At 43.7% G+C, this 27,015-nt stretch overlaps 1 protein-coding gene across 1 annotated transcript in view; it reads right to left on the bottom strand.

Annotated features, from left to right (window-relative positions):
- The window catches only part of ADAM10 (ADAM metallopeptidase domain 10), a 309,988-nt gene that overhangs the window by 242,097 nt on the left and 40,876 nt on the right, over nt 1–27,015 (bottom strand). Inside the window, exon 2 of the mRNA XM_030188829.1 lies at nt 25,471–25,621. Coding sequence (XP_030044689.1) covers nt 25,471–25,621 — 151 coding nt within the window. The remainder of the gene's footprint in view (nt 1–25,470; nt 25,622–27,015) is intronic.

Raw genomic sequence — 27,015 nt, 5'->3', positions numbered from 1 at the left:
TTTGGTGGTGAATTCGAGGTTGATCTTCTGCACCTTGTCACGGAAGTAGTCAGCCAGTGATTGAGGAGAGAGTGAGGGGGGGGGGGGGGTGGGAGCGGAGGGCACTTTGAGGAGGGAGTTAAGGGTGGCGAACAGACGACGAGGGTTAGAGCTGAGGGAATTAGTCAATTGGGTGTAATAGTCCTGTTTGGCGAGGAATAGGGAGGATTGGAAGGAGGATAGCATAAATTTGTAGTGAATGAAATCACTATGGGTGCAAGATTTCCTCCAGAGGCGTTCAGCTGATCGGGCACAAGAGCGAAGGTATCGGGTGCAAGGGGTCAGCCAGGGCTGGGGATTAGTACGCCTTGTGGGACGGGAGATGGATGGTGCAAGGGTGTCCAGAGCAGAGGAGAGAGTGGCATTGTAAGTGGAGACAGCCTTGTCGACAGATTCGGAGGACATGATGGAAGGGAGGAGATGAGAGATACTAGAGGATAAGGTGGGAGGGTCGACAGCCTGGAGATTCCTGGAAGTAGTGGTTAGTGTTGGGGGGGATTGAGGGGGAGGGTGATGAAGTGTGAAGGTGATCAGATGATGGTCAGAGAGAGGAAGAGCTGAGGCGCAGAAATTGGAGGGTGAGCAGGTAGAGGAGAGGACAAGGTCAAGACAGTGGCCAGATTGGTGAGTAGGGGTGGTGGAGCTCAGTTGGAGGTTGAAGGAGGAGGTTAGAGTGAGGAACTGAGAAGCGTACGAGTTGGATAGGTTATCAGTGTGTATGTTAAAGTCTCCAAGAATGAGGGATGGGGATGAGGGCTCAAGAAAGATGGAGAACCAGGCATCAAAGTCAGTAAGGAAGGAAGAGAGGGACTTATCAGGGGGGTGGTAAATGACTGCAACTCTGAGTGGCAGCGGGTAGAATAGACGGATGGAGTGAACTTCAAAAGACGAAAAGTAGTGAGACTGCGGTAGGAGGAGAGGTTGAAAACTGCAGGAGGGCGAGAGTAGTAACCCGACGCCGCCACCGCGGCCAACTGGGCGGGGAGAATGGGAGAAAAGATAACCTCCGTGACATAGGGCCGCGACTGAGGCAGAGTCATCAGGGGTGAGCCAGGTTTCAGTTAGGGCGAGCAGTTGAAGGGAGCGGGAGATGAAGAGATCATGGGTGAAGGAAAGTTTGTTGCAGACCGAGCGGGCATTCCACAGGGCACACGAGAAGGGGAGGGAGGAGGGGGGGAGGAGGGGAATAGAGATGAGATTGGAGACATCGCGGAAACTTTTGCAAGGATGAGACAAGGACGAGGACAGGTGTGGGGGACCTGGGTTGGGATTGATGTCTCCCGCGGATAGCAGGAGAAGGTGCAAGAGAGTGCGGAGGAGGATGGGGAGGTAGGGCGATGAAGACGACGAAGACAGGATGCGCTTATGAGGAATGGGGAAGGGTTCATGGCAGGAAGGAGGTGTTGAAGGTTGAGAGCTAGGAAGGAGGAGGAGGACAGTAGAGATGGTGAGGTGGTGGGGGACGGGGGTGGGTAGGGTAATGCAGTAGTGAGCAGGACGGGAGAGGACATGGATGGGCAGTGAGATCGTGCGATATACAGCGGTGGGGGGGAGGGGGAAAAGATTAGGAAGTGACAGGGCAAGGAAGAGAATGTGTATGGGGGCCATAAGTAACGACTGAGTAGGTTGCTGGGCTGGGGGCAGGCAGGTAGCTGGGCTGGGAGACAGGTAGGTTAAGGGTGAGCAGTCAGTCAGGAGAGTGATGGGCTGGCAGGTAGATGGACTGGGGGGCAGGCAGATAGGTGGGCTGGGAGACAGGTAGGTTAAGGGTGAGCCGTCAGTCAGGAGAGTGATGGGCTGGCAAAGCGGCAGGCGGGAGGCAGGTCAGTAGTTGTGCAGGCTAGGAGGCAGGCAGGTTGTTGATGGGCAGACAAGCAGGCAAGTTGAAGGGCTGGCAAGCAGGCAGGTTGGTTGATTGGCTAGCAGGCAGGCAGGCAGGAACAGGAACAGGTGAGTGCGGTGGAGAGCTCAGCAGCAGGACTGGAACAAGCTGGAATAATTTGGAGGTTGGTTGATTGGCTAGCAGGCAGGAACAGGTGAGTGAGGTGGAGAGCACAGCAGCAGGACTGGAACAAGCTGGAATAATTTGGAGCAGAAGAGAGCAGAGCAGCAGGATTGGAGCAAGCTGGAACGAGCTGGATCAGGCGAACTGGAGCAAGCTGGAGCAGATTGACTGGAACAAGCAGGGAGAAGCTGGAGCAGACAGACTGGAGGTTCATCATGGGGTGCCAATCGGTACTCAATGTCAGGCGTTTGTTACTGGTTATGTCTCAGTGTAGGAGCCATGACAAGGCAGCCTTGCTAGTGAGCCTAAAGGCAGAAAAGGCTATTGATAAAGTCTGATGGCCTTTTCCTTTTTTAGTGCTTTCTTATGTGGGTCTTCAGGGATGGTTCTATCAGGCTATTCAGGCTTTGTACACAGGACTGACATGGCTACCATACCAATTTAAACAAAAAATACAAAACATATACTAGTTTTAGAGTAAACAATATAGAGGAAAAATATCCACCAGGATATTAATTACAAGGGGGGGGGGGGGTCTTCTCTTATATCAGACCACCATAATGAAGGGACAAAGTAAGGCAATAAGCGTATCTTTAAGAAAAAGAAATATAAAGAAAGACTAGTAACACGTCCTAACCCTGCACATCTCTATTAACCCGAAAGCGGCATAGATAAACCTCTTCATGTCCAAACAGACCTCAAAACTGATTGGGAGCAAAGAAATTTGACTCCAAAATATCGTATAACACACTTACACAGATAACTCAGCAAAAAGATAGCACCTAATTCTTTAACTTGTCTCATAGCTAGAAAAAAAAAAATCTTTCCTTCTTTCCTGAGTAGCATTCGTAACATGCGGAAACATCCAAACTTTGTGACAGTAAAATCCCACACACAATGTAGATCTCTCAATCACATCTTCTGTGAAATTTTCCAAAAAAGCAATTAAAATTAGTTGCCCACCTTATTATTCCCCACTTGCTCTCCACTCTGAATCATTTCCTGAGAGGTATTTCTTCCAAACTGATTAGAGGAAACTGGCAAAAAGTAAACCTTATTAACAGGAGGGATATGGTCCATGGAGTGATAACACTGAAGAAATATTTGGAGGACGTTATGAATCTATCAGAGTTATACCTCTCAGATTGGGAAAATTTATATTTCAACAATTTTTATTATGAAAATTCAACATAATACAATAATAAATTCTGATGTAGGGTATAGGCAGTAATTTACAGCTTCAATTATTCGGCTGTAAGACAAAGTCATCAATTAATATCCTTCTAATTGCTATTTACCTTCAATTATCCCATCATCTACCTATTAATTTCTCCCCCCCCCCCCTTACCCTACTCCCCCCCCCCCCCCCCGCCTTTCCTATTCTCCGATTAACCCATATAACACGTATAACATTTCTATTATTATACAACATCTTCTCATAAGGTATTAACAATAAGACTGCTTCTGTGTCATTTTTTCTAAGTAGCATCCCCATATTTTAAGAAATCGAGTTTTCCTTTTTTACAGTATCCTTTAGCATCCTTCACCTCCCAAACCAACAATTGATGCACCTGATTACGCCAATGCCAAAAGGTCGGCGGATTGGTCGTAGTCCAGTGTTGCATAATGCATTTTTTGCTATTAGGCATAATTTTCGACACAGCAGTGTTCTATCAGCAGTTAATCTCAATTGTGGGTCTTTCACATCTAATATTAGCTGCAAAGTATTCATAGCTATTCTGCTAGATAATACACCTGAGAGGTAAGTGGTGATTTCTCTCGAGTATTGTTGTATTAGTTTACAACCCCATAGCGCATGATAAATGGAATTCTCATATTTATTACATTTCAAACAAAGAGCTGTCTCAATACCCTCTGATTTGTATAATTGAACTTGGGTAAAGTATGCCCTATCAGTCTATACGCACATCTATATATATATAAAACTCACCCTCAACGTTCTGAAGACAGTGACGTCAGTGAAGCCAAGCCCTGACTTCCTTCAAAAAGGTTCGAAGGTTCGTGGTGGTGAAGCCACCAAAATCGCTCCGGGCCCTGCCCTCAAGGGCGGAGCAATGGCAGAACGAAGGGGTTGGCAGGGAGGGAGGCAGGGAGGCGGGGGAAAATCGCTATGGGCCCCGCCCTCGAGGGCGGAGCAATGGCAGAACAACCAACGGCTTCGCAGGGAGGGAGGCAGGGAGGCAGGGGGGTGGGAAATCGCTACGGGCCCCGCCCTCGCGTCAAATGTCATGACGTTGAGGGCGGAGCAATGCCACAACAACGAAGGGGTTGGGGGGGGGGGGTGTTGCCGACGAAAACCTTGCTAGCACCCGTTTCATTTGCTCAGAAACGGGCCTCTTTTACTAGTTCTCTATAATTAGCTCCCCTATCAGGTGTGGTATTTCTTTGATTTGCGCTACAATATCCCAAGAGATCAGTTCCCTTCCCATATCTTTTTCCCATTTCTGTCGCAGTTGGGTCAGCTCTTTCTCAGGCGTCAAATTCCACAGCTTCTGATGAATTTGTGATATGGATGGAGCATTTTCTGCAATCTCATCAAAAAAAGTTTTAATTTTGTTGCCTAATTTAAATTTAAGTGTTTCTGTATTTAACGTTTGTATGTAATGCTTAAGTTGGCAGTACGCAAATTTGTCACTCCATCCCACTTCTCCTTGTGTGAGCAGCTGCGGCAGCGGCTTAATATCCCCGTTCGCACCCAGGGCATCCGCCAAAGTAATTACGCCTAGTTGTTCCCAGTTAGCAAAGGTTTTATTCTCCAATCCGGGTACAAAAGTCGGATTTCCTCTAAGGCTTATAAGTTCCGTCGTTCTCGGGTCCCCCCCTAGTAATGTCCCTATGAATTTCCACGCTTCTCTTATCGGTTTAAGCAGAACATTATGTTGGAATCTATTAGGAATCTCCTTGTTCCACATATGCATTAGTGTGAGTACTTGGTAAGGACTAAATAACGCATCCTCTATCTCAAGGGGTGTGTGTGTGTTCAGGGGAACGAAAGATCCTGTCTCTCACCAGTCATAGTAGGCATGCCATATTGTAGTATTTAATATTGGGAATTCCCAGTCCCCCCTGTCTCCAACCTCCCACCATGTGTTTTTGCTGCATTTTAGCTCGTTTTCTGGCCCAACAGAACCTAAATATTAGTCGATAGAAACATTTTATGTCTTTCTGCATCAGTACTATGGGCAAAATCTGCAAGGCATATAGCCATCTCGGCAGCACCACCCTTTTAATAAGGTTTATCCTACCCGACAGCGATAGCGTCAAAGTACCCCAGGAGTCTAATTGTTGCTTCGTATGTTCCAGTAATTTTGCTACATTTAATTTATATAGTTCTTTTGGTCTAGCTGGCAGCAAAATACCCAGATATATAAAGGAGTTGTGAGCCTATTTCAAGGGGAATTTGTTCGGCCATAGTTTCTGTATGTCCACATTGATCGCAAGAGCTTCTGACTTTTCTATATTTAATTTGAAACCCGAGTAATCCCCATATTCTTGAAAGATTTCCAAGAGATTCATCAGAGTTTCTTTCGATTTCGTAATTATCATTAATAAGTCATCAGCAAAAGCAGCCAGCTTGAATTCCTGCTGCTTAAGTTGTACCCCCGAGATCGCTGCACATCCATATATATCTCTAATTAAAGGATCCAATTGAAGCGCAAAGAGCAGAGGCGACAGTGGACATCCCTGTCTGGTTCCCCTACTAATTTGGATTTCTCCCGAGACATTGCCATTTACCATCACCTGTGCTCTTGGCAAGTGATACAGAGCTCTAATCGCCTGCACAAAGTTACCGTGAAATCCATATTTCTCTAGCACCCAGTACAGAAAGGGCCACTCCACTCTGTCAAACGCTTTTTCTGCGTCAAAACTTATCATTAAAGCCTGTTCGTTGGGAGTGGCCCAATCCTTCCAGGGACGCCAGGATGTTTCTCAGATTTTTTGTGACCGATCTCTCTTGTACAAAGCCTACCTGTGCTGGATGTATAAGGTGAGGTAATATTTTTCCTAGCCTATTTGCCAATATTTTGGCAAACAATTTTGCCTCCTGGTTAAGCAAAGAAATAGGCCTTTAAGAGGTAACCAGCTGTTCATCTCTTTTGGGCTTAGGGAACACCACTATCCTAGCCAGGTTTAAATGTTCCGGGATCTGACCCTTTTCTATCCACTCATTGAGCACCTTGGCCAAGGTAGGGATAACCGAATCCCCCATCAGTTTATACAATTCTGCTTTGTAGCCGTCTGGGCCTGGTGCTTTACCTGTTTTACTCTGATTTATGGCCCATCCTACTTCCTCTTCACTGATATTAGCATTGAGGCGTATTCTATCCCTGTTTTGCAACTTCGGGAGTTGAATACCCTCCAAGTATAGTGCCCCCAAAAGTCCTTCTTGTTTTGACGCCTTATACAGATCTTGATAATATGTTTGAAAAGCTAGGCGAATCTCTTGGTTGGCGTGTATAAGATTCCCTTTCTTATTTTTAATAGTAGTTATGTTTCTGGAAGCAAATGTAGGTGCTATGAGGCGAGCTAAATATTTGCCCCCTTTATTCCCATGTTTGTAAAGTTGAAAGCGATAGTAGGCCTGAGATTTCACTTCTCTCTCATGTATTAGTGAATTTAGGGCCGTTTGTATACCTATCACCTCTTGCCTAATTCTATTACTAGGTGTCTGGCCGTATTGTCTATTCAGTTTACCTAGTTGCTTTTCAAGCCTCACTATTTCTCTATCTCTGGTTCTTTTATAGTGCGTTATATAGCTTATTATTTCGCCTCTCAGCACGGTTTTTGCCGCCTCCCAAAAGTTAGTGTTTTCAGCTACCGAACCCTCATTGAAATGCTTATATTCAGCCCACTTGGTTTGTAGAAATTCCCCAAATCTTGCATCTTTTATTAAATATGTCGGAAATGTCCAGCTTTTCAGCGTGTCTTCATCCCCCCCTCCTTTCCATTTCATTCGTACTATCGAATGGTCTGATATAACGCAGGGGTCTATGTGTGCCTCAGTAATGTCTGTTAACAAGTTACCGGATGCGAGCAAGTAATCAATTCGGGACGATGATCCATGTGCTCTAGATTGATGTGTATATTCTTTGTCTAGCGGGTGCAAGGTCCGCCAGACATCAATTAAATCGAGCATTGTACATAAGTCCAGCAGACCCCTAGTATCTACCCTTCGGAGCTCCTTTGGAGGGTGCGATCTATCTAGAATTGGATCCCAGGTCATGTTGAAATCGCCTCCCAACAATAAGGGCTTTTTATCTAGTTATGTAATCTGTTTAAGCAATTTCTTACACAATGTTAAGTCTAATACATTAGGAGCATATATGCTGCCCAAAATTACAGTTTGTCTATTTATTGTCACAATACACAGTATACTTCTCCCCTCTGGGTCTGGTATGGTTTTATGCACCTTAATTGCTAGCCCTTTACGAAAGAGTATTGCCACTCCTCCTTTCCGGCCTACACAATCAGCTACCCACCATTGAGCTAACTTGGCGTGTTCAACTGCTGATAGGTGTGTTTCCTGAAGCAGCACGATATCTGTATTTATACGTTTAAGATGTCGCAATATTTTTGATCTTTTAATTGGTGAGTGTATTCCCCCTACATTCCAGGATACTACTTTAATCTACTGCTCTTCTGTAGGCGCCATTCAAGCATCTGGTTTTCTATGGCACCTGAGAGTAGCCAGCCCAGCCTCCAGCCACTCTTTCTGGTATAACAGTCTCGCATTACCGTGTGTGTTTGAGTTCGCAATTTATAATGGGTTAATCTCGTCCCTCCCCCCATATGTTGCTGTTCCCTATCTACCCAATCCCGTAGCCCTCCCAATTTCCCCCCCAATGTCCCACTCACTCCCACAGGAATCAGATCACTTACGGCGCCTCTCCTCCTATCATCAATGTCCAAACCTTCCTTAAATTCTCTACTGCAAACTTTTATTTTGTGCATGTGCATTCCCCAAATAATCAAACCCCTAACAAACATAACCCTTATACTTACAGTCCCCAGTAGTTGCCAACCAAGGAAAACATTTCCAATCCTAGGAAGTCCTATAGTCCTCGGCCTTGCCTATGTTATTGTCTTCAGAAATGTTTTTAACCAAATTCTAACAAGTATTTTTAACTTCCCATATAAGCCTGGTAGCTATTAACTAAGTGAACAACGTTACATTTATGTCCAATTGGTCGTTCTTCCGCGATGGCTGACATACCCAGCCACATCCCAGCTACCATCGGTGTCTAGTATGTTGTTTGGGTTAGTTGTTCATCTCGCTCGCTCCACATTTCACCACCAGTAGTTGAGCCATATGAGGTGTCTCAAAACTTGATGGTCTGATCCATCCAATTTCCTTATTATCCACATCATCCATTCTGTTTCTTTTCCAGTATTCATCTTGTAGTAAAGCTATCTCTGGACAGTCCGCCATACGAGTCATCCACTCCAATGTCTTCGCGTTTCTCTCTGAGCCACAATTATTAGTTCCATTCATATCATGGCCGTTGTTATATCTCTTTTTATTCATAGTAGTCATGTAAATGCACTCAGTGGCAGACAATGTTGTTAATCTAGCGCAGGGTTCTTCGTAGCGCTATTTCTCACATGGCAAACTGCACATTCAGCATTCTGTTATCCAATATTCATTGCAAAAGCATTCATCTCCGATGTTACGGTCTCTCATCCAACTGCTGTACAAAGAGCTTAGCTTCATCCACGGTAGTGAACATCTTCATGCCCGAGTAGTGTATTATTCTCAATTTCGCAGGGTATAGCAGCGCAAATTTAATTTTCCTGGTGACGAGTTCTGAGCACACTGGCGAAAAGTTTTTCCTCTGCGCTGCCACCGCTGATGAATAGTCTTGGAAGCACAGTACTTTGCGGTTTCCACTGTGTAGCTCTTTTCCATTTCTCAAGGCTTGCAAAATTGCATTTTTGTAAGTAAAATTAAGAATTTTGCATATTACTACACGTGGTCTTCCATCCGTCGCCTGTTTCAATCCTAGGCGATGTGCTCGTTCAATTCTAAGCGGTCCCAGCGTCTCCAGTAGTTCCAATTCCTCTGTCAGCCACGTTTCCAGGTACCTACTCAGGTCTCGGTCTCCTTGTCCTTCAGCCAGACCTACTATACGAAGATTATTTCGCCTGAACCTATTTTCTAGGTCTTCAAGTTTGTCATCATAGGAGGCGAGTGGTTTCTTTTCAGCTGTTTCAGTTCAGTTTCTAAGGTATGGACTCGGTCTTCCATGTCACTGGCCCGTTGTTGATATTGTACCATATCTAGTTGTATTTGAGCTACACTGTTGTTCAGCGCTTCCAGTTTAGTATCCAGCAAATTAAGTTTTCTCTCCAGAATTGCTTCTAGTGCTTGTGTGACTTCCCCCACAATCTAGGTGGCCCAGGCGGATCCTACCGCAGATGTTCCCGGGCTCGCCGGCGCCGCCATTTTGACGTCTGCTGGCCGACTCTTTTCTTTTTCCTTTCTAGCGTTTTTAGTTGCCATAGTCGCTTTATTATACAGTTATTCAGTTCCTCTCCCCCCCAAAAAAACGGGTTTTATTCCCTTTTGCAGCGATAATTTTGGTAAGATTCTTGAGGAGAAGGCAGGAGCGATTCAGCTAGCGTCCACTCCTGTTCATAGCGCCACGTGATCTCCGATTGGGAAAATTTAATAACTGCAGATTTAGTCTCTTAAAGTTTTCCCCATTTCCAACCATTCAATTTTCTTATGAATCATCATTTTATCTTTAACCAAAGCGACTGTCACTTCTCAATTAGTTTTACATCCACTTTGATTTCTTGAATCTGTGTTATAAGCACAGCCTTAATAGTTTCCATATTTGTAGTTAAGGAGTCAATTTTACTCACAACAGTTGTTACATCCGCTGAGGTTTTGGTCATTACTACATCCATCTTAAACACTCGCCAGACGTCATCCAACTTTACTCCACTTGGGGCCATAAACTGCATTAAGCCTCCGAGGTCTCCAGTAGCTACTTCGCAGGGAAGAGCTTCCTTCACCAGCTTACCGACGGCGTTATCCAAGTTTAGCTCCACTGAAACCACTTCTTTTGCTTCAGCTTGTGCAGGACACGAGATTCACTCTTACTTTTCATATGCAGCATAATAGCAAAGCAACTCTTTTCAGGTAAGCAGACTCAGAACAGAATGCACTCCGAGTCATGCGGCTATCTTGAACGCCTCCCTCCTAAACAACAATATTTTACAGTTACTAGACTTGTGCTTGTGATCTCACACACAGTCTGGTTTTTAGGATATCCACAATAAATATGCATGAGAATTATGTACATGCACAAGACCTGCTACAGGTAAATTTCATCTCATCCCTGGTCTCCATGGATATCTTAAAAATCCAACTGTCTGTAAGCTGAGGACATATGTGGAAATCACTACTTAAGGGCACAATTATTGTGTTTGCAATTCATCCTGGACTAACACCTGAATGACCCATACAATTTTTGAATCGTTATTATAACTGTGTGTTCTCAATAACATTACTTTGTATATTAATAGAGCATTAGTAGTAGGTAATTGCCAATTTGGCAATGGTAACTTCCTTATTTGTAAGCACGAAGCCACAAGAAAAATACCTAAACATTACATGAAGCATTTGATTTTGTCTGCTATTATCAACTATCTTTCCTAAAAATGTAACAACTACTGTTTTAACCAACCTTGAATATTAAATTGATTTTCTATCAGAAACAAACTGAATTCTAAGAGGTAATTGGCTCTCAAAGTGAGAATAAGATATTATCTACTTTAGTTTTCAAAATCAGTGAACTAATTCAGGCTTTATATTTGCTTCCCCTTCCCACCTTCATTTTTCTTATTCAATATGAAAAGCCTACTAGATCTTGGAATTAATACAATATATAACATACATGACAGACAAAATGGGAGCAAAACTAAACTGAAACAGCCTCCTAAAACTTGTTTGAATGTATTACTAATCATCATTTATTCATTTCTCAATTTCCTATATTGTGAAGAGCCTACACACATTTATTACATTTTTGTCTATTTCCTGCAAAAGAAACAAACAATGCTGCTAAAACTATTAAAAAAAAAAAAGCTTCAAACCATTACTGAGTCATCTGACTTCTCTAATTTAAGACTTTTTATTTACACAACAGTTCTCTTCTACCCAGGTGGTTTACAATTAATTCAACACTACCATCATAACGTGTTAACTCGTATTATTGCATATGAAAATCTGTGTGGAATGATTTCTATTCTGTGCAAATGTGTAGCTGTCAAAGCCCACTTTTCACACTGGGTAATGCTGAAATGGTATAAATATTTTCATGTAAGGGTGGGAACAGTTAACAACTTGGAAAAGAAAAAAAAATGTCTTCATAAAACCAGGAAATATTTGAGAAGCATATCTAGCCTCTGCTGTCTGTACAGCTATGTCTGGAATTAAACTGTGTACAATACATAATAAAAAATATCAAACAACATGTTAGCATACGTGCATATAGTTCTACAGCTATAAACATTATAGTATTTGATTTTGATCATACCTTTTTTCAGCAGTAGCTCAAGGCGAGTTACATTCAGGTACACTAGGTATTCCCTGTCCCTGGAGGGCTCACAATCTAATTTCTTACCTAAGGAAATGGAGGGTTAAGTGACTTGGGGCCAGATGCACTAAACTTAACAAGCCATTAACGAGCAAGTAGTAAACCCTGGCACGCACTAAAGGCCATTTTCCGATCACAGTAGCAGCTAACGAAAACGGAATGCAGATGATCCAAAGGCTATTATAATGAGATGCACTAAGGTTTTCCGATCCCCTTACTGTGAAAAAACCTAATGCGAGGTCTGCACCTCTTGTTAGGGTGGGGCTGCTGTGAATGGACCCATGGAGACCAGTGGGGAAGCGCCTAACACCCATGTAAAAAAAAAAAAAAAAAAACAAGCTGCGTGTCCCAAGTGCTCGTCAGGGACATCCTTCTAAAGTGCCTAACACGGACGTCCTTCAAGGACATCCCTGACGTGCACTTTTTTTCCCCCTTTCTTCACTATATATAAAAAAAGACGAGCTGTGCCTATGGACGTCCTTCGCCCCCCTCCCCCCTGCATTGAAATGACAGCTTTCCACAGCCCCGGCCTCCCCGCCATCCTCCGCACCCCCGTGGCCCCGCCCCCGCCACCCCCCCTGAGGTAGTTGCCACTGCCACCAGGCCGAGCCCTCACAGTGCCTCTCACCTCCGTGTGAAAGCGCTGAGGAAACAGCTGATCGCCTCCCTTCGGACTTCCCTCCTTTCCTCCCTGGCCCGCCCTCATCTGATGTAAGGAGGGAAGTCCGAAGGGAAGCAATCAGCTGTTGCCTGCTGCAGCGCCTTCACACGGAGGTGAGAAGCACTGTGAGGGCCCGGCCCGGTGGCAGACGGAGGGGGGCCAAGGACGTACATAGGCACAGCTCGACTTTTTTATATATAGTGAAGGACGTCCTTGGCATGCGCAGAGCAGCCAGCATAATGCTTGGCTGCTCTGCGCATGCTCGACCTGCCGACTGTTTAACGATGGAATAGAGAATGCAAGTGAGCTACAACGAGCAGCTCATTTGCATTCCTATTCCTTGATGCATGCCCGTTCCTTACCAATTCGCTAAGGCAATCGGTAAGGGAAGGGCTTTAACGATTTTTTAGTGCATCTTGGCCTTGGCCAAGATTACAAAGGACAACACTGGAATTTGAACCAAGTACCCCTGGATGTCAAGCCTATTGTTCCAACAACTAGATTACTCCTCCACTGTACTCCCAGTATGCTATATTGATTCAGATAAGATTACAAGGTCTAGCATAAAACAAGATCACCACCTTCTGAAGCAGCCCAGAGAACATAAATCAAGCAATACAGGTACAGATAGCAAACTACTTTGCTTCACAAAGCTAATCTAAAATACATAAGAAAGCACACATTTTCATTTCTAGCCAAATCAAAAGATTTTTTTCCCCAATAACAGCCATTTTAGGGACATGCACGCTTTATGGAGCGGTAAGAAAATACCTGCAGTAAGAAATAACCTGTTTGCAATACAGGTTCTACATATGCCAAGGAGTGGGCTAGAAGGACCATTGGTCTACCCAGTATAGCTATTCTTATGTTCTTATGATTTGTTGGTCCACATTACAGATATCATCACTGGATGCGCTGACAACAGAATTGAGCCTCTCTGGTTTAAAGCTTAATCATGACAAACTGGAGACAATGACATCAGCAATGTAACAGCATCTCCCCAAAAGATTTCTCCACCCAACAAAATGGGATTTGGGCACTACCCTCTCAAGAAACTGTTGTAATGTTTCACCTATGTTAAGAAACATGAAGGTCCAGCTGAGGCACTGGTGAGCATTAGGTGGGAGGGCCAGATAGTCCCTTTTTAAAAAGTTTTTTTTCCTCCCTCACTTCTTAAAGACCTCACAGTGGCAGATAGCCTCCAGAGTGCTTTATTTTGGGGAAAGAGCAATGGCCTTATATCCCCATTAGAGGTTTGAAGAGTGCCTGAGGTAGAGAAGGAATGGGACTTCCAGATCTGAAAAGCTATAATGTAGCATGCTTACTGCATTATATTTTAAAGACTAGCTTTTTGACACACATGACCATACTGCACTGGAGTATGGCTTTTTCGTACTCCCTGAAATATATCTTACATTCTAAGGCTGTAGACCTGCCAGTGACCACAAAGTGCTCTTTTCTTTACCTGTTCCAGACAAAGTAGAATCTGGAGGCAGATATGTGCAGCTTGAATCATTCTGCAGAAAGATCGGTCTATCTGCCTTTGTGGAGGAAATGGGAGTTTTCTACCAAGGATGCAAACACAATGCTGTCCTAGACTGGGCAAATTGTGGCAGGCTGTCAATGACAGATATCACTTAATGATTTGAAGACCCAGTATAGTTTGTGAGATCAAGACGTGTTTGCTTACCCCAAAGTATGCAGCTATATGCAGAGGCTGGAGATTTGTCTTTTTCTATAACACCTTAAAATTTAAATATGTTCATAATGTGCCTCAATATTAGAAAACAAAACTGTGCTGAAATTGAATGCCTAAACAGTACGTATGGCCCTTCATGTTAGTTCTATTAACGTACTAGATTTCCCTTTTTAACAGCATGCCATATTGTATTCAGACAAAGTAATTTGTCCAGCTGCATATTTAAAATTACAAATGTTTTTATTCATTTCATGTTATTTTTTTAAACTTTTTTTATATAATGTTATTTTTGCAATTTTTATTTTTTTTGTTCAGACACAGGCAGGTCGTTGAAACACGGACCATGTCATATCTTAATAAAAACACATTTCAATGCTATCCTGTTCTTTAAAGTCCTTTGTGATTTTTTCCCATTAGTTGGTTTGTTTTGTTGTACTCATAGAGGCATATTTTCAAAGCACTTTGGGAGGCTAAGTTCCATAGGTTTCTATGGAACTTTGGGAGGCTAAGTGCTTTGAAAATATGCCTCATAGTAACATAGTAGATGACGGCAGAAAAAGACCTGAGCGGTCCATCCAGTCTGCCCAACAAGATAACTCATATGTGCTACTTTTTGTGTAAACCCTACTTTGATTTGTACCTGTGCTCTTCAGGGCACAGACCGTGTAAGTCTGCCCAGCACTATCCCTGCCTCCCAACCACCAGCCCCGCCTCCCAACCACTGGCTGTGGCACAGACCGTACAAGTCTTCCCAGCACTATCCCCGCCTCCCTACCACCAGCCCCGCCTCCCGATCTTGACTAAGCTCCTGAGGATCCATTCCTTCGGCACAGGATTCCTTTATGCCTATCCCACGCATGTTTGAATTCCGTTACCGTTTTCATTCCCACCACCTCACGCGGGAGGGCATTCCAAGCATCCACCACTCTCTCCGTGAAAAAATACTTCCTGACATTTTTCTTGAGTCTGCCCCCCCCTTCAATCTCATTTCATGTCCTCTCGTTCTACCTCCTTCACATCTCTGGAAAAGGTTCGTTTGCGGATTAATACCTTTCAAATATTTGAACGTCTGTATCATATCACCCCTGTTTCTCCTTTCTTCCAGAGTATACATGTTTAGCTCAGCAAGTCTCTCCTCATACGTCTTGTAACGCAAATCCCATACCATTCTCGTAGCTTTTCTTTGCACCGCTTCAATTCTTTTTACATCCTTAAGATACGGCCTCCAAAACTGAACACAATACTCCAGGTGGGGCCTCACCAACGACTTATACAGGGACATCAACACCCCCTTTCTTCTGCTGGTCACACCTCTCTCTATACAGCCTAACAACCTTCTAGCTACGGCCACCACCTTGTCACACTGTTTCGTCGCCTTCAAATCCTCAGATGCTATCACCCCAAGATCCCTCTCTCTGCCCGTACCTATCAGACTCTCCCCGCCTAACACATACGTCTCCCGTGGATTTCTATTCCCTAAGTGCATCACTTTGCATTTCTTCGCATTGAATTTTAATTGCCAAACCTTAGACCATTCTTCTAGCTTCCTCAAATCCTTTTTCATGTTTTCCACTCCCTCCCGGGTGTCCACTCTGTTACAGATCTTAGTATCATCCGCAAATAGGCAAACTTTACCTTCTAACCCTTCGGCAATGTCACTCACAAATATATTGAACAGAATCGGCCCCAGCACCAATCCCTGAGGCACTCCACTACTCACCTTTCCCTCCTCCGAGCGAATTCCATTCACCACCACCCTCTGGCGTCTGTCTGTCAACCAGTTCCTAATCGAGTTCATCACTTCAGGTCCTATCTTCAGCCCATCCAGTTTATTTAAGAGCCTCCTGTGGGGAACCGTGTCAAAAGCTTTGCTGAAATCTAAGTAGATTACGTCCATAGCACGTCCCTGATTCACTTCTCCTGTCACCCAATCAAAGAACTCAATGAGATTCATTTGGCACGATTTCCCTTTAGTAAAACCATGTTGTCTCAGATCTTGCAACTTATTGGCTTCCAGGAAATTCACTATCCTTTCCTTCAGCATCGCTTCCATTACTTTTCCAATAACTGAAGTGAGGCTTACCGGCCTGTAGTTTCCAGCTTCTTCCCTATCACCACTTTTGTGAAGAGGGGCCACCTCTGCCATTCTCCAGTCCCTCGGAACCTTTCCCGTCTGCAAGGATATATTAAACAAATCTTTAAGAGGACCCGCCAAAACCTCTCTGAGCTCCCTCAATATCCTGCGGTGGATCCCATCCGGTCCCATGGCTTTGTCCACCTTTAGCTTTTCAAGTTGTTGATACACACTTTCTTCCGTGAACAGTGCTCTATTCACTTCATTCTCATTTGTACTATTTCCAGTCCATCGCGGTCCTTTTCTAGGATTTTCTTTTGTGAAAACAGAACAAAAGTATCTATTTAGCAAATTTGCTTTTTCTTCATCATTTTCCACATAGCGGTTCGCAGTATCTTTTAGTCTCACAATTCCCTTTTCAGTCATTCTCCTTTCACTAATATACCTAAAGAAATTTTTGTCAACCCTCCTTACATTTCTAGCCATTTGTTCTTCCGCTTTTGCCAGTCGTATCTCTCTCTTGGCTTCTTTCAGTTTCATCCGGTATTCCTCCATGTGTTCCTTTTCTTGAGTATTTCTGTATTTCTGGAATGCCAACTCTTTAGCCTTTATTTTCTCAACAATTTGCTTGGAGAACCATATCGGTTTCCTTTTTCTCTTGCTTTTATTTACTTTCCTTACATAAAGGTTTGTGGCCCTATTTATAGCCTCTTTCAGCCTGGACCATTGTCCTTCCACTTCTTGTACTTCCTCCCAGCCCATCATCTCCTTCCTCAGGTATTCCCCCATTTTACTAAAGTCAGCACGCTTGAAATCCAGGACTTTGAGTTTTGAGTGGCCGCTCTCCACTTTAGCTGTTATATCAAACCAAACCATTAGATGGTCACTGTTGCCCAGGTGGGCACCCACTCGGATATTTGACACGCTATCCCCATTTGTGAGCACCAGATCCAGTGTAGCTCCCTCTCTCGTGGGTTCCATCACCATCTGTCTGAGCAAAACACTTTGGAAAGCATCCACGATCCCTCTACTTCTTTCCGATTCCGCAGACGGAACCTTCCAATCTACATCCGGCAGATTGAAATCTCCCAGCAACAGCACCTCTCTCTTGCTTCCCAACTTTTGAATATCTGCGATCAGGTCTTTATCTAATTCCTCCAATTGTGTCGGAGGTCTGTAGACAACACCCACGTGGATAGAGGTTCTATCATCTCTTTTTTTTTTTTTTTTTTTTTTTTTTAATATCTTGTTTATTGACAACTCAAATTATCCATAACATTAACAAAACAGTGAACAGGACCAATGCACCTTCTACGCTAATACAATCTCAATCTGCGGGTCCTTAAGAGTTTTATTCCTTTTTCCCCCCCCCCCTTCCTCCCCCCCCCCCCCAAGTTCCCCCCCCCCTCCCCTCCCTCCCCTCCACCCCACCTCCCTCCCTATTGCCCTTCAGGAGTTCAAGACTCTACTTCTCGCCACTGATGTCAATGTGTCCCAATATGGAGACCATATCCTGCAGTACATGTCTCCTTTTTCTGAAGATAGATCCGCCACAGATTTCCGTTCTAGTGAGCACATCTGAATCATTAACGACCGCCACTGGCTGACCATGGGGCTCTCTGCCGATAACCATACCTTCAGGATGGCTTTCTTCCCCATTAAACTAGCTCTTTGCAGGAAGGCCCTCGCTCCTGCTGGCGCCTGTCCTTGAATAGAAAAGATATTGAAGAGTTGTCTTGGGGAATGGAACCATTTGATGTGCCACATTGCAGATACGTGTTCTGCTAGCTGCTTCCAAAATCTATGAATTTTTGGGCATGTCCAAAACATATGTCCCAAATTTGCATTAGCCATCTCACACTTTGGGCATGAATCCGTCTCCCTTAGCGTGGCCCTGTAGGCTCTATGCGGGGAGATGTAAAGCCGAAGAATAAATTTATATTGTGTCTCCTGCCAGCTTACGTTCTCTGTTAGTTTGTAGTTCCTCTTTAAACAGGATTCCATCTGCTCCTGAGTGACATGAGTTCCCAGTTCTATACTCCATTGCTGTGCCAACTTGGTGTAGTCCTCTTGTTTGGAGTGTTCTCGTAGATGTGCATGAAAGTATGCCAACGGAATTCGAGATTGGGCATCCAATCCAAGCATAGCATTGTAGTTTTCCCACGATTCCAGACTCAAGGCTTGCTTCGGCAGCGAGTGCACATAGTGTTTTAGCTGTAAGTATGCGAAGGTATCCCTTTTTTCCAGCTTAAACTCTGTGCAAAGTTCTGAAAAGGGCTTTATCTCGCCTTGATCATCAACTACATGGTATACATATCTCACTCCCTTCCCTGCCCATGCCTGAAAGGTTCTGGAGGTACTTCCCACTGGAAATTCAGGATTACCTCGGATGGGGAGCAGGGGGGAAATACACCTGTTAAAGCCATAATATTTACATAACCATTTCCATGTCAGTCTCAATGGCTGGAATATAGGGGACACTGGGCCCAACCTCAACACACCCCCTGCCGAAGCATGTAGCCAGCTCGCAAAGTGCCCTCCCCTAAACCATTGTGTTTCTACTTGTGTGTTGGAAAAGAACTGGGTAGACCTAAACCAGTCCGAGAGATGGCGCATTCCACTTGCTACCGAGAGCAAGCGTAGATTCAATAGTCCCAACCCCCCCTTGTCCCTGGGAAGCATCGCTCTTTTTATGGACATGCGTGCTCGTTTACCCTGCCATAAGAAGTGGTTAAGTCGTTTCTGCAACCATCTCTCGTCCCCGGCTCGTAAGTACATGGGTATCATCTGGAATGTGTAAACCCAGGCCGGAAACAGAATCATGTTATAGAGGGCTACCCTCCCCATCAATGACAAGAGAAGGCCTTGCCAACTGTGTAATGTTCTACCCATTTTGTCTTTCAAATGGTTCATATTAGATGAGTAAAGTGTGTCTAAATTTATTGGAATGCGCACTCCGAGATATGTCACCTCCTCCTGGGCCCATTGCAGTGGGAAGGGTCCCTGCCACTCTGTTCGTGTCTCCACCCTTGAGGGGAGAGCCACCGATTTTTTGGAATTTAAAGTAAAACCGGAGTGAAACCCAAACTCATCTATGACTTCTAAGAGCCTAGTTAAAGATTCCTGTGGCCTGGTCAGAGTCAAAAACACGTCATCCGCAAATGCTAGTGCTTTTACCATTTGGCCCGGCAACTGAACCCCAACTACCTCTGGGTCAGCTTCAATCGTACATAGCAATGGCTCTAGATACAGTAGGAACAGCAGGGGTGAGAGAGGGCAACCCTGTCTTGTGCCCGATTTTATTTCCAGCACTGATGACTTCATACCATTTACCAACACTCGGGCCGTTGGCGCCTCATAAAGTGTTTTAACTGCTTTTAAAAACCAATCCTCTATGCCCACATGTTCTAACACTTGATATAGGTAATTCCACTGCACCTTGTCAAATGCTTTTTCAGCATCCAGACTCGTTAACAAAAGTGGGGTCCTTGCTGATCTGCATTGTGCAACGGTTAGTAAGACTTTTCGCACGTTTGACACTGATTGTCTGCCTCTCACAAACCCCACTTGATGTTCTCTTATCAGGTATTGCATATGTGGTGCCATACGGTCTGCCAAAATTCTGGCCAATATTTTTAAATCCACATTAATAAGCGAAATTGGCCTATAGGATTCTACCCTATCTTCCGGTTTACCCGGCTTAGGGATCAAGGTTATCCATGCCTCATTTTCTCCTGGTGTTAAGTGACCTCTCCCAACCACTGCTTCATAATACTCTATTAATGGCGCGCTAAACTGGCTTGGGAGTAGCTTGTAGTACTCTGCCGAGAATCCATCAGGGCCCGGTGCGGAGCTCAGCGGCAGAGTCTTAAGCACCTGCTGTATTTCATGGGCCTGCAGTGGACCAGAGAGCGCCGCCCGGACCGCCGATGGCAATTTGGGAAGACCTGAGTCTTCTATGTAGTCCCGTGCTGCCGACTCTTCCTGGTCTCCTTCCCCTGCATACATTTTTGTAAAATATGAATGAAATGCTTCAACTATCTCCCCAGGACTATGTAGTCTAGAGCCCGATGGGGATGTAATCGATGTTATTAACCTTTTTGGTGTCTGTGAGTGTGCCACCCTAGCTAGCAGTTTCCCTGTTTTATTCCCAAAGCGACAAAAGTGTAACCCGCGCGCTAGCAAGCGTTTTTTAGTTTGTTCATGGATCAGGGAATTCAGTGCCACTGTAGTTGCTGTTAGGGCCTCCCTATGTTCTCTGGTTGGGTTCTTTAAGTATTTACCTTTTGCCAACTTTAGCTCCCTTTCAAGATTTATAATACCCGCTGAGATTCGTTTTTTCCTCGCACTCATGTATGCTATAATTTCCCCCCTCATTACAGCTTTTGAAGCTTCCCACAGTACTATCGGGGACTCACAGGAAGCAGCGTTTATTTCCCAGTAACTGTCCCATTTTTCCTTTATGTGTTTGCCAAATTGTTCCTCACTATATAAGTAGGACGGGAATCTCCATGTATAACCCGACTCCCCGCAGCCCTCCTGCGTCAGATCTATCCATATTAATGAGTGATCTGAGATCGCCAAGGGTCCCAGCTCTGCCTTTTCCACCTTAAAGAATATCGACTGGGTCACTAGAATGTAATCCAGCCGCGACCATGATTGGTGCACTTTGGACTGGTGTGTAAAGTCTTTCGTGGAGGGGTGCAGGAGTCGCCAAGGGTCCACTAATGTTAGCGCTTTGCAGAGTTCTGGTAGGCTACTACTGACCCCCTGCCTATGCCCAACCCCAGTCCTATCTAGTTGGACGTCCATGATGTTATTAAAGTCTCCTGCCCATATCCAGGGAACGTCCGTGTGTTGCATACCTAGCGCTATTAATTTTTGGAAGAAGGAGGGGGAAGGGGAGTTAGGACCATATACATTACATAAGTAGTAGCTCTGTCCCTGGATGTTAAGTCTGAGCAGCAGGATCCTCCCCTCAGTGTCTTTGTATATTAGCTTAGCCGAGCACTGGAGGCCCTTTTTTATTAAAATTGCCACCCCACTCCGCTTGGTCTCTGCTGAAGCATAGTGACATTCCCCTACCCATTGTTGTTTCAGTTTTTCATGTTCCCCATCTGTCAATTTGGTCTCTTGAATGCAGGCAATGTCTGCTTTATGGTGCTTAAGGTGCCCTAATATCTTTGATCTCTTTATTGGGGATGTTATACCTGACACATTCCAGGAAATTATGCGAGTAGTGTATTTATGTATAGGTATTACCTATTGTCCCCATCCAAGTGTGCTCATGTATATAATTCCCCGGGAGCCCAGCCCTTCTCCCTGGGGATCTTTGTCCTCCTACGGTCTCCATGTCTTCCAATCCTTTCTCTATGGCAGTCCCTTTCTGTGGCTCCTGAAAGTCCCCTATCTCCCCCCTCCCTCTAATCCCCCTCCTTTCACTCCCCCTACCCATCCCTCTCCTTCCCCTCCCCCTTCTTATCCCTTCCCCTTGCCCAGATACCAGAGCCCTCTCCCACCCGGAGTGAGGTTGACTGGTAGGGGTCAATACACCAAGTGCCCCGGGTAACCCCATCCACTACTTCAAACTTTAACAATAAGAACTGATATACCTTCATGCCCATGAGACTATTGTCCAATGGCGAACCCAGGCCTCAATCCTTGGCCTGCTCGCTCTGTTAATTTAGGGTTCAGGTGGTTCCAAGCTGTTTGTCCATGTCTCTGCCGCTGCTGCCTCCATGAATACCTGCCACCTGTTGTTGTATTGTACCCGCAGCGTGGCTGGGTATTGTAGGGTGAAGCGGATTTTCTTCTCAACCAGTTGAGAACAAATTTTTGAAAACTTGCGCCGCTTTGCTGCCAAGTCTGCAGAGTAGTCTTGAAAGATTCGAATTGGCTTCCCCTCAAACCGAGCGTCTTCTCTATTGGTCTTATAAAGCTGCAACAGTTGGGCTTTCTGCGAATACTTGTGGAACTTTGCAATTATCACCCTTGGCCTCTCCGCACTCGGTCTCGCTGGGCCCACTCTATGTACTCTGTCCATGCAGATTTTCCCACTGCTAGCCACCTCAGGATAACGTGCCACCAACCATGTCTCCAGCGTGGCTGCTAATGTTGCCTCCAAGACTGATTCTGGAAAGCCCACAAACCGTAAGTTCTCGCGCCTTGCTCTATTCTCCAGGTCCTCCAGCTTTCCATGCTGAGACTGGACCAGTGCTTCGAGGCGCTCTATTTTCTCATTTTGGGCCTGTATTGTGTCTTCAGTGTCCGAGACCCTAACCTCCAACTCGCCTGTACGGCGATGCAACTCTGCTGTGTTCTGTGCGATTCCCGCTATTTGTTCCGAGAGTTGCTGGAAACGTGAGTCCAGAGCACTGACTACTGCCTCTGTTATTTCGGCCAGGAACTCCGCAGGAGCTGTTCGAGGCGGAGGGCTGGGCGCCATTTTGTCCTCGCTGGACTTGGCGCGGTTCCTTTGCGCGACGCTTTTACCGACATTCGGGTCGTTAGGGCAGACAAATACTTGTCCATGCGATACTGCACACTTTCACCCCTTTTCCCCTCCGCAGATAATGTCGGGTTTCAGGTTTCACGGGCGTTAAAGTGGATCGGGTTCCCTCCGCGAGCTAACTTGCGTCCGCTGTCGTTCACAGCATCACGTGACCCCTCTATCATCTCTTTTTAAGGTGATCCATATCGCTTCTTCCTTTCCCCAGGTCCCTATCATTTCAGTCGCAGTGATATCATTCCTCACATACAGAGCTACTCCTCCACCTTTATGACCCTCTCTATCATTCCTAAATAGATTATAGCCTGGTATGTTAGCATCCCATTCATGGGAACCATTGAGCCACGTCTCCGTGATTGCAACAACATCCAAGTCTGCCTCCAACATCAGGGCCTGAAGGTCATGAACTTTATTGCTTAGACTGCGAGCATTTGTGGTCATCGCTTTCCATCTACATTTCTTGGTATGCGTTTCAACATTAGTGATTTGGGGGTTTCTTTTCTCTTTGGGTACCTTCATATCTTTTTGTTCTACTTTTATTATTTTTTCTTTGGCTTCCGTTCTGTTTTCAAGAACATCACAGTGCTGTAATGGAGTAAAACAATTTTGTAGGGGCAACACTTGTGAGGTCAGATGTTTTCTTGTCACATAACGAAGTCTGCCTGAGCCTACAGTGATCCATCTATTTTTAGGTGGTTTTATCCTTTGTGGTAGTGGTGATAATTTGGTATGATTCTGTGCAGTATGATATTGTGCGGTGCTAGATGCTTGTTTAAGTGCATCTAGTTCTGTTTTACTTTACTGAGGTCGTGTTTTAATCTAGTGAGTTGCAGACAGATAGGACAAGCCTTAAGTCTCCAGATAATTGGTCTTGAAACTAAAGCACCACAATTATTACAGAGAATAAAAGTCATCCTGATTGGTTGAAATGGGTATGAACAGGTGTGATATAGTGAGAACAGCAGCCTATGGATCTGTTGGCTGAGATTCTTATTATTAGAGCAGTAATCCTTAGCTGGTGAGTAGAAGACTGGGGATTCCTGTGATAATGAGAGGTTTTCTTTTCAGAGACAGTTGTAATATGGGTGGAGTTAATTTGTGATAAGTAGTGTATTTGGGGAAGTTATTTATGAAGTGTCCATCTTGGGGTGGGTGGGCGAAAGCTTAAGATTATAGGAATGCGGCTGCTGTAACCTATCTGAAGAGATGCACTTGAATTCACCAGAAGACATTTCCAGGTGTACAGCTCTAAGGATTGGGACATGCAAATCACAATTTTAGCAGAGTATGTAACTAAAACAGGAAAGATATAAATGCAGAATTAAGCCAGAGCAATTCTTATCTGTGTGTATCCTTCAGGCAGGAGTCAGTAAAGACCATGTGGTTTAACTGCTCCTCCTCCAACACAAACTATAGCCTCACCTTAACCTAGAGATTTACAAGCCAGATGGGGGAAGGGTACACTTTTAGGGAGCAAACAAAAGATCTAATTCTTTTGGTAGTTTTCAGATTAAACAGATATCAAACCAGTTTAAAACACAGCAAGTAAATCACAATATTAGCAGAGCAGATATACAGGTTTTTTTTCTTTTTTCTATGAAAGCCTAAGATTATAGGAATGTGGCTGCTGTAACCTATCTGTAGAGCTGCACTTGAATTCACCAGAAGAAATTTCCAGGTGTACAGCTCTAAGGATTGGGACATGCAAATCACAATTTTAGCAGATTCCCTCTCTTTCATTTGTGGTTCTTCAAGCCTACCATATGGGTATTTCACTCTGTCAACCTTTTATGTTCATTCCCTATACTGCTATTCAAGACTCCACCTATTAGAGTTCATTTTGAAATTACCAGATGTGCATCTTTTTCTTTAGGGTCTTTTCTTTGGAATTTTCTGGACAACAATGTACTAAAGGTGGTATATCAAGTACTTTTAAACAGATTAGTTTTGCTCATATCAGGAAAGTAATGAACCTCACTTGTGAACCAGATGTGGGAGTATGATCTCAGGCTCTCAAATTTACTGATAATGCTCATCATAGCACACAATAAACACAGACTCAAAGGGGATATGGCCACATGTTAACAGATTATTCTAAAGTCAGATAATCTCTTTTCTTTCAGCGTTTGCTTTTCATTTGCATGCTTAAAACTGATTTTTGAATCAAACAGAACAAAATTATCTGCGGGATCCAATTAGGAACATGTGACTCAGAGGTGACATATCTAGAATGGTCTGCCAGGACAGCTAGTAGAGACTAATAGTAATGGAATTCAATGAAGCATGTAAATTGAAAGGATCCCTAGTTGCAAAGTAGTGAGGTGACAGATTAAATGGGATCCATCACAATGTACAAGGCACTAAAATAGGCAGATGTGATGGCCCTTATGGTCCTTATTTGTCTTAACATTCTGTCCATCTAGAAGACATATGGACAAAAATCATAATGTGAAGTTGTAAACACAATCTAGTCAATATAATTAAACAGAATTAAATGATGAAAACTTTCAAAGAGTACAATGATACAAGAAAAATACAGTAAGGTACTATACTGTAAAATATGTTCAGTGAAGTTGTAAAGAGCACTAGCACTGAGCCATATGGTTTGCCCTATATTTTTTGTGAATGTTGTTTCCAAGTCACCTAATAGGATTAAAAAGCAAATTAGCACAGGAATGATGCCTTGAAAAGTTTGTAATATTTTTCTTTAAATCATTAAAGATGCTTTAAAGTTTATGCACAAGCATCAATCATACAACTGGAAATACAAAGAATATGCATCTTAAATGCCAACCTCAGGTCAAAACACAGCAGACAAAGGGATTAAGAAAGAGGATATACATGGAAATATTACCCACCTGCCATGAGAATGAAAATCTATATGCACAAACTGGTCTTCATGGGACACTGCTCTTTTGGCACGCTGGTGTTTTTGGTGTAACACTTCCATGTCATAGGACAGTGCTTCATAATGGCTAATGTGTTTATTCAAAGGGTTTCCATACTGACCTACAAAAAAAAAAAAACACCAGAATTTTAGACTCTCCAAATGCTAGCCTTTATGCTCAGATAGCTTGTTTTGTTTCAGGGTGAAGGGACTAATATGACAACTTTACAATTCCATTAGCAGGCAAAATAGTGCATGTAAAACACAAAGGGCCCTGTTTACCAAGACAAGCAAGCATTTTTAGTACACACTAGATGCAAGACACACCCTACTTAGTAAACAGGGCCCAAAGTTTTTTAAACTGTAAGCAATATTTTGGAGGCTTACCAGGCTCAAAAATCTAGGAACAAAGATACTGCTTGCTATGAGACTAAAGTATCTAGAACTATATGAAACTAAAAATTACAAAAATGAGTTCAGCAGAAGTTTCAAGACCTGTGCCTCAAAGTTAATGATCCAGAAAACTTGTGTACTTAACTAAACATTTTCTTACTTTCAAAACAAAGTTGTTACAGAAAGTTGATGTTCAGCCATATTAATAGTAAATATATACAGTTAGCCATTAATTGCTACGTTAAGGAAACAGCACAACCAAAGCACACCAAGCCAGAACAGTTCAAAGATCTTAAACATTCAAAAGAAATGGAAGCCACCTCATACCAAGCCTATCTGTTCAAACACTGTCCAATATATTACTCCTAGGGTAATTGTGACCAAAAAATAAAAATTCTGCAAAATCCTGCATTAATCATTTTTGTGTGTGTAGGAACTCCTCTATTGTAAAAGCCCAAGTCCTTGGGCATATCTTTTTTTCTTAAAATTTCCTAGAAGATGTGTGGTTAATTATAAAAAGGGAAGGAATGTTTTTTGGGGTTTTTTTTTACCTGCTTCATTTGAAAGGAGCTCGTTCAAACTTGAAAACTGAAGATTACAAGGCAAAGAGAAAGAAGGAAATTTAGTTCTCTAGTAGTTGAGGATTAGTACAAGGCACTGTGGTAAGGCAAGGAGATAGTACAAGGCAGGTAAATTATGAGTTATTAGTATTCTGTTTCCAATATTTTTGATGCTGTTTTAGTAATCTTCTCTGTTCCCCAAGTTAAAAAGAAATAACATAACAGCAGCTCTGAAAAGGTTATCTAGCACTGTTGATTTGCTTTGATATATAGCTATTTTTCCTTATTGTAAACTGCATTTGAGTGTATTTTTCAATTTAGCATATATATATATATATATATATATATATATATACACATGTAGATGACGGCATATAAGACCCATTTAGTTTGCCCAACAAGGCAGCCAGAGCCATATCTAACAATCAATGCAGGTTATACTCCTTCATGAGCAAAGATATTGGCTTCACAAACAGGGCAGATGCCAACCACATATAGGTAGTTATATTTGAAGCAATCTTGAAAAAGCAGTTTTATAATTCTGGCTTAAGCATAGTCACATT

The sequence above is a fragment of the Microcaecilia unicolor genome, chromosome 1, assembly GCF_901765095.1.
Source record: "Microcaecilia unicolor chromosome 1, aMicUni1.1, whole genome shotgun sequence".
Lineage (NCBI taxonomy): Eukaryota > Metazoa > Chordata > Amphibia > Gymnophiona > Siphonopidae > Microcaecilia > Microcaecilia unicolor.
This window is presented reverse-complemented; position numbering and strand designations above follow the sequence as displayed.